At 40.1% G+C, this 11,349-nt stretch overlaps 2 protein-coding genes and 2 non-coding genes across 5 annotated transcripts; 3 read left to right on the top strand and 1 right to left on the bottom strand.

Moving 5' to 3' along the window:
• Positions 1–1,131: 1,131 nt before the first annotated feature.
• On the bottom strand, positions 1,132–5,199 carry nufip1 (nuclear FMR1 interacting protein 1). Its single transcript, XM_072388985.1, has 10 exons — positions 4,561–5,199; positions 4,145–4,230; positions 3,939–4,043; positions 3,791–3,853; positions 3,631–3,707; positions 3,371–3,463; positions 3,037–3,218; positions 2,729–2,869; positions 1,892–2,148; positions 1,132–1,751 (listed from the first exon to the last, which is right to left on the bottom strand). The coding sequence occupies exons 1-10, from the start codon at positions 4,805–4,807 to the stop codon at positions 1,266–1,268; spliced, it is 1,737 nt and encodes a 578-aa protein (XP_072245086.1). The 5' UTR covers positions 4,808–5,199; the 3' UTR covers positions 1,132–1,265.
• Positions 5,200–5,487: 288 nt separating this feature from the next.
• Positions 5,488–10,207, top strand: nop58 (NOP58 ribonucleoprotein homolog (yeast)). Of its 2 annotated transcripts, none has more exons than XM_072389185.1 (15): positions 5,488–5,642; positions 6,107–6,183; positions 6,301–6,353; positions 6,547–6,671; positions 6,766–6,902; positions 7,095–7,159; positions 7,388–7,522; positions 7,986–8,131; positions 8,378–8,504; positions 8,692–8,855; positions 8,978–9,112; positions 9,234–9,295; positions 9,381–9,535; positions 9,617–9,750; positions 9,822–10,207. In XM_072389185.1, the coding sequence occupies exons 1-15, from the start codon at positions 5,598–5,600 to the stop codon at positions 9,861–9,863; spliced, it is 1,602 nt and encodes a 533-aa protein (XP_072245286.1). In that variant the 5' UTR covers positions 5,488–5,597; the 3' UTR covers positions 9,864–10,207. The 2 variants fall into 2 exon arrangements, with proteins under 2 accessions (XP_072245286.1, XP_072245206.1); XM_072389105.1 differs by having other exon boundaries at positions 5,490–5,642; positions 9,617–9,744; positions 9,817–10,207.
• LOC140297513 (small nucleolar RNA SNORD11B) lies at positions 8,190–8,273 on the top strand. The gene has a single exon (XR_011913241.1). It is a non-coding gene; the product is annotated as a small nucleolar RNA SNORD11B (small nucleolar RNA).
• LOC140297514 (small nucleolar RNA SNORD11B) lies at positions 8,538–8,620 on the top strand. Its single transcript, XR_011913242.1, has one exon. It is a non-coding gene; the product is annotated as a small nucleolar RNA SNORD11B (small nucleolar RNA).
• Positions 10,208–11,349: the final 1,142 nt, after the last annotated feature.

Here is an 11,349-nt window from a genome sequence, read left to right as displayed (position 1 = left end):
ACTTTGTAACCTGCTATTAGCTGTGTAACTGACGGTGAAGCTAAAAACAAAAGCTGGCAATTACAACATAACAAAAAGACACTATGTTATTATTTTTTTCCCCATTTTTTTTTTGTTAGCAGCAGAAATAAGCTACAAAGAATAAATTAGAATCTTGACAATATTTGTAAAAATTGACCGACTCATGTCCAACTCACTGACCATCTGAGTTCTGCAACTGTTGTGTGACAAAAGATCCCTTTGAGCTGTGACAAACTATGTTTTATCTCTCTGAAACCCTCCTCTTCTTAATCTGTCCAGCTCTTGGCATCTCCTCCGATCCTCCTGTTCTCTTTTCCATTTCCAGCCTTTTTTCCAACCAAAATCTAATTAAATCTATAACTTTTTGGTCTCACAATTAGTCCAGAACAACAAAGCAACAACTGGATGTGAACAGTGTTGCGAGGTTTGCTTATTATAGCCAACTTTCGGCTTGTTTCTTTCTCAAAAGTAGCTTGTAAATATTGGCAGTAGTTTGTTGAATTTTTGGGGGGGGGGCCTGTTACTAAACTGTAGCCCAAATAAGTAGCTTGTTCGTCTTAACAAGCAAAAATTGTACAGACGTTCCAACTACAGAGCATTTCCATCTCTTCTGCCACGCCTTCCTTTTTTCCCCCAGTGTTGGAAAACTGGAGAGGTTGGAGAAGGACCAGCAGCAGCCCCTAATATCGTACACAATGTTTTGTCTTCTTGAAAAGGTTCAGTCAACTTTCATAATAACATTGGTAATATGCTCGCTATGAATTTCAAGTAAAATCTGGCTTTTTCTTTCCTTAATTCTTTTATCGACATATCTCCCCTTTCTTTGTTTTACTGATAGATATTTCCTCAGGCTAAAATTATGAAATACAATGTGGCCACATTCCAACTCAATTTGGTAATTAAATCCATTAAAAACTGTTCTTCTTAGCCAATGATACCATTATATTGCAGAAATAACAGAAAGCTGTGAATACTATTATTTTTTGCAAACACCATATAAAAAGAAACAGAAGTATGATTGTTGATTGAACAAATGTGCAATTATCAATACAGTTGTCATTTATTTTACAAAAACAGTGATGGAAAAAAAGTTGGTCATCATTTGTTCACTGAAATAAACAATAAAATGTATAAACTATTTCTATTGACAAATGAATATTTCATCAGAATGACACATCTGGTTTCTGAATTCAAACAAATTGACATTAAATCAGAGTAATTCACAGATTTCACAGAACAGGCCTTTAACATTCCCATATCTCATCATCATAGTTGTTAGCAGTGGATGTGATTTTGTCTGTGGTGGTCAAATCACAACAATGGTGGTCTTTAACTGTAGTCTCTTCAGCACTTAATGAACACTCCACAACAGGATCATGGCATAATTTTGAGCACATTTGGTCACTCAGTGAATCTTGACATTGGCCAACAACAACTTTCTTTGTTTCTAAACTATCCACATTCTTAACTTCTAGCACTACTGTGCCACCCTTTGCTGAATGTACCTCCCCACCAATAGGAGTGGCCAACTGGGACACATGGGGGACTTTCGTTGACGTTCCTTCCTGAACCCGTTTGTGCTCTGCAGCTGTGATAGCTGGTGTGCTTTCGCCCATTATCCTCTCTTGGATCTGAGGTGTGCTCTCCAGCCCAAAGAAGTTGTTGCGGACAACAAAGCGTACACACTGCAGGAGGACATTCCTCTCATGGCGGATGTCTGGGGCCAATAACTACAAAGGAAGAAGACAGATGGAGAAGCTTACAAGAAATTGCTTGGAAATACTCAGGATCCTGACTGAAGACTGATAAAGTGCATAATCAGGACGATAAAATCCAAATCCTGTACTTTTGCGTGCAAAAGACTCCATACCATTTCAAGCAGGGTAGGGTGACGTGTCTGTGATGTGTGCTGGTGTCTTCCTCCCCTGCCTCCTCTGTACCCTCTTTGTCTTCCGTTGTTCTGCATGTTAAGGCCAGCATCAGGACGGGGCACAGGGTGAGTCTTGGTGCCCTCTGTGGTGGTTTCGAACGATGTAAAGGGTCCACTATCCTGAGAGCATGGCCGTATTCTGTCTAGGATGGCCTGGTTTTCTTGGACCAGCTCTTTGGCTCTCTGAATGGGAGCAGCTACAATACAGGAAACATGAATAGTTTAGAAATTCAATAGAATAGAAATTCAAACCAAACTTTGACAGGGTTTTTCCTTAGTTAATTATCTGAGAAATAAGAAACGTGTAATTTTAGTAGTACATGCAAACACAACATGCGTATCTACTAAATTTGATCAAAATTAACTAATTTTTATCTACTATTTCCAGACTTCACAGTGATTACAGATAAAAATATGTTTCTGCTATGAGAGAGCCAAAGCAAATTCTACTGAGAGAAAATGTCTCAGGTTCAGATGGCTTCCATTTCAGGAACATGTGGCAGGCTGTCAATTAAACTTATCCTAAAAAACAACTGAAGAAAAACATGCTTTAAGATCTGTCATTGCATTTGTGACAGCTTGCATTGTGCTCTGCAGACATTTGTTGGTGTATTTGTTGACGTGTCTCTGAAGATCTTGTACAAGATGAACTGCTGGAATGGACACGGATGGATTTCATGAGGCTTGAAGGGTTTCTCTTTTGAATCTAAGGAATATGTCAAACTTACAGGCAAAAATTATTTTGTGTATAGCATGTAGGGAAGGCAGTTGGCTCACCGTCTGGTTCCTCGTCATTTTCGCTCTCACTCATGGAGCCATAGTTGGCCAGGAGGGAGCCAAGAGCTGAGCTCATTTGTTTAGGGGGCACAACCACGCCACTGGTGTTGGATTCATAAGCTGGGTCGTCTTTGTCAGAATCTGGCTCCACATGACATACAGACAGATTGCAAGGTACATTTTCATTAGTGTAACTGTTTATTTAAACACTAACAGCAGCTTTACTAAAACATATTGAGACAGTTTTGATAATAAAAGCATAGGCGTCTGAACATTGTGTCCCATCCCATACCCCATGATGCACTCACCATGGTCACAGCTGGCCAGCACTCCCAGTGGATCACAGCCCCTGGAGAACTGGTTGTGGGGTTTAGTTGTCTCAAAAGCACTGTTCGCTGATGGGCTGGGACTCTGTTGATGTCGCCCCCTGAACCCTCTGTTATTCCACCCACGACCTCGACCACGTCCTCTGCCTCTGCCTCTCATTCGTCTTAAAACAAGTGACACATTAATGGTACTGCAATTCTCCGCAGAAACAACCCCAGTATCACACAAGTGCTAATTACTTCTTGTTTCTGGTTGCAGTAAATGAGGGAAATACAAAAGCTGCATGGCTTTTATCCATCGCATTCACACATTTACCCAAACTCAGCCGTTTCAAGAACACCTCCCGTCTCCTCTCGCACCTCCATAACTTTTTGCTTCTTCTCAATATTTTGAAGGGTTGGATAGTTTCTGCAAAGACAAATGAGGCTCCATTTGAGTACCAACAGTAGCTATATGCTGCTGACTGAATGACATGGGCAAACTTTATTTATGGAAAACATCGGATATATAAATCTCCTCATAGCACAATAACATTAATATTTTAGGAATAAGCCATCGCAGTTGTGAAAACTCACTTGCGCCTCTCCTCTCTCCATTTAGCAATGTCGTTTGGTGTGTCCAGCTTGATTCTTCTGGCTCCTGGTGCATGGTTCTATGTTCAGGACACAGAACACATTTTACAAGGATAGTACTGCAAGTTTAAGTTAGAGATACACAGTGAGTTGTTTCACTTACATTCTTCCAGTGTATGGAAACTAATTTTTCATGAGCCATGAAGCAACAGTCAGGCACAGAACACTGAGAATGACATTTAAACGAGGTAGTCAGCAAAATGTTAAGAATGCCCATAAATAAATAGCATTAAGAAAGAGGAGGAAAATACCTTCACGTGTTGAGAAACATGTTCATTGTACTTTTCTTGGCTTTTGAAGCCTCTGTCACAGGTGTCACAGAAATGGGAATACTCTGGTTCTTTCTTGTTTTTTCGCTGAGGGTCAAATAAAGATAAATTTACCCCATCATTATATTTATCCTCAATACAAAACTGATGTTAGACAAAAAAAAAAAAAAACATCTCAGACTAGTCACCTTTCTTCCATGTTGGTTGGGAGGTCCATAGTTATTTCTTCCACCTGTATGTCCACCTCGATACCATTCATGGCCAAAGTTTTCATCTGAGGACAAAGGCATGACAGCACAACACAACAGTGTACATCAGTGCCTAAATCAGAATATTCATATGACCACCGAAGAGGAACCAAGATTCAAAGCTTGTGTCACAAACTGCGACTGAGAAACCGTTACACTGAGGGGTATAGCAGGGGCAGCTCAAAAATAATTACAACCTGGAAAACAAACATCCTTAAGTGATATTATTTAATGACACTTAAGTTTCTGATTTTAATTGAAGGGAGCAGTAAGGCGCGTGGCGACATTCATACAATGCTGCGCACCAGGAGATCAAACCAAACAATAAAATAGACATTTTTGTATGTTATACTCACTATATGGTCGTTTATATCCATGGTTTCCTTGACTCGACTGGACGCCATAGCCTGGCCCTGGTGTCCCCTCTTGATACCTGCCTGAATTGGCACCGTGGTCCCAGCTGGGCTCGTTTGGTCTCTCTCCCCAGCTCCACATGCTAGGGTGAAAGCTTGTAGAGCGGGCCTGCTGCTGCTGGAAGGACTGAATGAAGCTCGGAGGAGGACAGTCAAAGTCCGGCGGGGGATAGCTTCCCGGATCATTCATATTCCTTGGTCGACTACTTTTCACAAGTCGCACGTGAAGTTTGAAAGAAGTCAACTCAACTTTCTGGTCACCATGCAGGTCTCACATGCGCATGTTTTGATGTGTTCACAATTACGTGCGTCACATCCGCAGCTTCAGGAAGAACTTAGATAAGTCCCCCCCCAAAAAAAGGGAATAAATTAACAAAACATATTCTTATACTTTCGAGATTATTTTTAGAAAATCCCACATGATATGCTTAACAATATTTCTTATTCATTTTACACTTTAGAGCCACTCATACGTTTGTCAAAACTTCTCGCGAGATTTGATGGTGAACTTCTTTCGTGTTGCCAAATCGGAGTGTTTGAGAAAGAGCTTGAGAAATCTAACATGTATTTTTGTATAAATATTACGAAGCCACTGCTGAGCCGAGTACATTCTATTGATAATCTTTCTGGAAGCCTTTATTTGAATTAATTCTAAAACAATCAGATAGTACCATTTAATAATGGGAACTAATGTTATGAACACATATATGATTATTCATATATATATATTGCCACTATTCAAAACACATTCAATGGGCTCAAAATAAGTTAAAATTATTGATAAACTGATGTTTGAATTCGAATGATATTACCCAATGATACAGGACCTGGCAACCCAGTCGCTTCCTGTTGCACCCGCCCCACCGCGTGTATCTCAGGCAGCAGGCGGCGGCGTGGTGAGTGAGTGAGTGAGAGAGAGAAAAACGTGAAGGCTCTCCACTGAGAGAGCACCTAAACAGAAAAACAGAGCTTTTATCAAAATGCTTGTATTATTTGAGACCGCCGCTGGATATGCAATATTCAAAGTAAGTATCTAACCTGTGTTTCCTATCTGTAAAGGAAAATAAGAAATACATTTTCGCTCATCGGCTCGTGGAGTTAGCTTTGATTAGCCACATAACTTGTGATGAACTGTCCATTGCCTTTAGTTTGTGTACTGTCGCCAGTGGCAATAAAAAGTAGTACATTTGTGCTTATGTATGTGGAGGTGCTTAATCGTGCTTTGGTTTATTGCTGCTACGTTTTCCTCTGCAAATGCGTAAGCTAACACGGAGTTAGCACTCTTTAAGGCCTGTAACCACGTGTGCATATTGCGGCTAATTTGACTCCACTCTCATGCATTCTCATGATCAAACACATTTTATAGCTGCATCGGTAGAAATTATGCTCATGCCACACTGTCTGAAGCTTATTGTTGCACGCTGTTACTGTTGATCAGACGTTTTTAATGCCTGGCTACAAAGTTTCTGATCGAAGTGTCTTTTGCCAGGTCCTCGATGAATCAAAACTCCAACAGGTCGACAGCCTGTATAAGGAGTTTGAAACTCCTGAAAAGGCCAATAAAATGTAAGTTTTGATGCCGCAGTCATGTCTCGTTAGTATCAATTCAAGGAGACACAATAATCGTCTCACCGTCTATTGATGTAATTTTCTTAATGCAGTGATTTTGTTTTGCTTCGACAGTGTGAAACTGAAGCACTTCGAGAAGTTCCAGGACACAACAGAGGCCTTAGCAGGTATTGGCATGCTTTTTTGCACGCTTACATATACCAGAAATCTGAGGTCTGTGATGCACATCAGTGTCTGATCAAAACATGAGGCACAGCACTCGTCACTACCCCTGAGTAGACCCCTGAGCAAGCAGTAGATGGCAGTAAAATATATATTAGGCATGGGTTTAATGCACTGTTCAACATCTCTCCAACTAAGCTGCCACCGCCCTTGTTGAGGGAAAAATTGGCAAGAGTTTGAAGAAGGTCCTGAAGAAAGTTGTTGCTAAGGAAGCTCACGAACAGCTGGCCATCAGTGATTTAAAACTTGGTGGAGTTATTAAAGTAAGTAACCCAGTGATTTCGTCATTGGTGTACAGTTTTCAAAAGGGTTTTTGATAAGTGTTGCATCTGATGAATTATGTTTGTTTTTTTTTAGGACAAACTGGATCTGACGTGTGTCCACAGCCCTGCTGTGGCTGAATTGATGAGATGCATCAGGGGTCAAATGGAGAGCCTCATTTCTGGACTTCCTCCTAAGGAGATCAGTGCCATGTCTCTGGGTTTGGCTCACAGGTTGGTGATGCACAGATGGTGACGTTATTGCAACTGCCGCCTGTGATTACTTTTTTAGCTGTCTGAAATATCCTTGAAGATTTTACTCAGCTTTCGTCACTACCACTGAGGCGGCAGTTATTTCACATTGTCTGTATTTTGGAGAATCTGAAATGGTTTGTGTGTAACTTTGTTCCCTCTGTTGTTTTTTAGTTTGTCTCGTTACAAGCTCAAGTTCAGTCCTGACAAAGTGGATACGATGATTGTGCAGGCCATTTGTAAGTGTTTTTGGGGTTTTTTCTCTTTTTTTTCCTGTGTTTTTGGAATGTACATAGTCAAGTGTTCATACAAATTTGTTTTATTTTGCTCATATTTAATCAGCTAAGAAGGGATTTCTGGAATTTTTTCTCTATACATTGATTGTTCTTGTAGTGATGACTGATATATGTTGCTTTACATATGTATATGTAATCTGAGTCTGGTTGTTTTCTTCCTTGTCTCTGTAGCTCTTCTGGATGACCTGGATAAGGAGCTTAATAACTACATTATGCGCTGCAGAGAGTGGTATGGCTGGCACTTCCCTGAGCTGGGAAAAGTTATCACAGACAATTTGGCTTACTGCAAAGCTGTCCGCAAAATCGGTAAGAATAACCTACATTTTCACTGAGCTAAGAAGAAAGCTGTATCTGATTTTTAGGTCTACACAGTTGAGGGGCTTGCACAAAGTTTAAAGATGCAACAGAAGGGATGTTGTGAGACATAATTATCTCCTTTTTTTGTAAAGGATGCTTCAGTGTTTCTTTTGTGAATTTTTTTTTTTTTAATGAAGCACAAGAATCTCCTTTCTTTAGTATTCAAATAATTCAAAGAGCTCTTATGCATGGTTCTTGCTTGGATACTTCCAGGTAATTTAATTTTGTTAGGATTTTCTATTTTACGGTAACCTTCTTCACTTTTTACTTGTATCTATTATTTCCTCAGGCTTAAGAAAGCCACTGAAAATATTAGTTTTCACATGCTGTATGGTTCAGGAAATAATGGGTCAACTGTAAAATTGTGGTTCTTTAAAAGTCTTAAGACTAAGTAGCTAAATGTCTTTTTCAGGTGATCGCACAAACGTGTCCAGCACCGACCTGTCTGACATCCTCCCGGAGGAAATCGAAGCAGAGGTTAAATTGGCTGCTGAAATCTCCATGGGAACGGAAGTGTCAGAACAGGACATTGGCAACATAGGGCACCTGTGTGATCAGGTAGGTGTCTAAGTAAAATTCAACAAGTGTTCACTGTTTTGTTAGCAGAGAACTTAAGTGGCAGTGGTGATGATGACGACAATTGTCTTTCTCCTGAAACAGAATATGTGGGTTCTCAGTCACTACCTCATCTGAACAGTCACATGACTCCTGCTTTTAACAGCAGAAGGAGCACATGATGCCTTAGGCCACACTGGAATTGTTGCTGTGCTGGTAGATGTAATGCAGATGCTCTCTTTTCTACAGGTGATTGAGATTTCAGAATACCGCGCTCAGCTCTACGACTACCTGAAGAACCGAATGATGGCAATCGCTCCCAACTTGACTGTAATGGTGGGCGAGCTGGTTGGCGCTCGTCTCATCTCGCATGCTGGTAAGGCACGAAGAATACACAGTGTGAAAACCAGCCAAGCAGTGATGACGAGGACGATATGTCATTTTCCTGATGATGACTGATGGTTTTAAGTCACTACCTCATCTGAGCTTGCATTAGGAACCCCAATAAGCAAGTCCAAGGTATAAAACGGTAAATTTAGTTCTTATTTATCTTTTATATTAAGGTTCCCTTCTGAATCTGGCAAAGCACCCGGCCTCCACAGTGCAGATCCTCGGAGCGGAGAAAGCCCTGTTCAGAGCCCTGAAGACCCGCAAAGATACACCCAAGTATGGTCTCATCTATCATGCTTCCTTAGTGGGCCAGACTACTGCCAAGAACAAAGGCAAGGTAAGGGCTTCAGTCAGAAGGACAAATACCTGATTTAAAATAGGATGACTGACCGCTTAAAGAATTAAAAGAGAGGGAAGAAAATAGAAAACACAGGTTCTGGTTTTGTGTGATGTCTGCAGATCTCCAGAATGCTGGCGGCTAAGGCAGCCCTGGCTATTCGCTACGATGCCCTTGGAGAGGACACAAATGCAGAAATGGGAGTAGAGAACCGTGCCAAGCTCGAGGCCAGACTTCGGCAGTTGGAAGACAAGGGAGTAAGTACAATTCTGAAAATGTAGTTTTATAAGCCTTCTCCATAATAGATTTTCTTCAGATTTGATATCTTTGTCCTGTTTGCCGTTATGCAATCATCTGATCTCTGTATTTTATTTTCAGATCCGAAGAATAAGTGGAACGGGGAAAGCAATGGCAAAGGCAGACAAATACCAGCACAAGAGGTGAGGAGTCCCACGGTCCTCCTTAGTAAAGATGGTATAATTCCATTAAAGTCATTTTATACTCATATATTTTTCCATCTCTCAGTGAGGTGAGAATCTACGATCCCTCCGGGGATTCTACCATTCCCTCGACCTCAAAGAAGAGGAAGTTTGAGGAGGTCAGAGATGAGGAAGATGTCGAAGAGGCTGTGACGCCCGTGGTTAAGGCCAAAAAAGCCAAAAAGGAACCAGCAGCAGAAGGTGGGTGAATTTTTCAGTGGACATTCTTATGCACCTTGGGATTTGTGAGGCTCAAGGTTTCCGGTCTTGTGTATGCTTCAGAAGAAGAAGCAGAAACGGCAGAAGCAGAGGAGACTCCCAAGAAAAAGAAGAAGAAAAAGAAGGACAAGAAAGCAGAGGAGGAACAGGAAGAGGCAAAGGATGAAGATGAGGAGGTAGCAGTAACTGAGGTAGGTCTTTAAAAATGATTCCCAACAACTTTGTGAAGTGTTGCTGTTTTTAAACTAACCTTTTCTCTCCAGTCAACAGAAAAAAAGAAAAAGAAGAAGAAAAAGAAGATGAAAGATGAGGAAGAAGATGAGTGAAAAGATGGAACGGTGTATATATTATAGTTTTGTGTCATACATTTTTGTCTTTAAAAAAGGGTCTAACAAGGGCCTTTTTTTTTTTTTTTTAATGAGTAAGAGTTCTTATTCAGGAGAATCCTCATCAGATTTAATTTTATCAAATTGGAGATGAAGTCTTTCTTCAGTCATGAGTGAAATTAAGTTTTTTTTTTTTTTTTTTTTTTTTTTTTTAATGTGTTGTAATCAATTATCCTCGTTTTGACAGTTTTTGTTTTATCAAGACATCTGTATCAGACAATTGCTCTATATAGAGCAATGAGTTAATAAAAACATATTTTCCAGTTCACCTGTGATCAACAGTTTGTTTCATTTCTTTTTTTATTTAAACCATAGACTGCAATCATCGGCCCTGGTGGAATAAACTTCAGAAAGCAATTGAATTGTGTCGTGTTTGTTTCAAACAATGAGGTTGAGTGTGAAATGGCCAATCATCCACACTTAAATCACAACTTTTAAAGTTTGGGGAACATATTCAAAACTCCCAATCAGCCACAACACAGTTTGGGGGCATAAAAGTTGTGGGGGGTTTTATACAAAGAGTCATTACCTGAAAACATGGCACGTTGTGCAATGGCCCTTGAAAATAGTAAAAGTAATGGATAAAGAAAGAATTGGAAGGATGTTCTCTTCGTCCTATAACTGTACGGTGTAGTTAAAATCTTCAGATTCAGATTTTGAGCCTGGTAATGGATTTAAAACAAATCAAAATTATTTAAAAAATAAATAGTTCCTTTGGCTCGATCACGTACAACAACTGGTTTGGTTAAACAACAAAGAGGCTGACATGCCTGAGATCATTAAACCAATACTACTGCTTCAGGGTGACGGGATAGGCAAAAGCAGACATTTTAGTAGTAACAGACAAGTAGAAGATTGCCTTGTTTGACCACTGCAGCAATTTACATGTATTTGCAGAATCAGCTGTAAGGAGGAAGCTCTCATACTAGCTGTGAAGCCAGTAGATGGAAACGTTGGGGTTGGAGATCACTTTGCAGATTCAAGACAAAGCATCTGATTTACACTGATTCACCTATTGATTCTGCTTCATACTGAAGAATGTTTTAATCTAAGGTGAGCAGTTCTGAAGGTTTAAGTGGGATCAGAAGTGGGAACTTTTAGCAATCAAATGGCTTTGGCATTGAAGCAAATCCACCAAGGAATGGCTCACAAAGAAGGAATGGATATAGTCCAGAATTAAACCAAGTTAAAATGCTGTCTGAGAGGTTTGTGAAGGTTGTGAATGAAAGAAAATCCTTCTTACAAGAATAAATTCTCTGAATACTTGGTCAAATTTGGCTGATACCAGAGAATGGCATTATAAGCTACACGTGTAAAATTTTCCCTTTGTTTTTTAGAATTAGATCATATCACTGTGTCTGAGGTTTGACAATGTTGAGGACTTTGCTTGAAAATGAGCTTATCAGTTAG

Source organism: Leuresthes tenuis, unplaced genomic scaffold (genome assembly GCF_036924035.1).
Source record: "Leuresthes tenuis unplaced genomic scaffold, fLeuTen1.0.hap1 SCAF_1, whole genome shotgun sequence".
Classification (NCBI taxonomy): Eukaryota; Metazoa; Chordata; class Actinopteri; order Atheriniformes; family Atherinopsidae; genus Leuresthes; species Leuresthes tenuis.
This window is presented reverse-complemented; position numbering and strand designations above follow the sequence as displayed.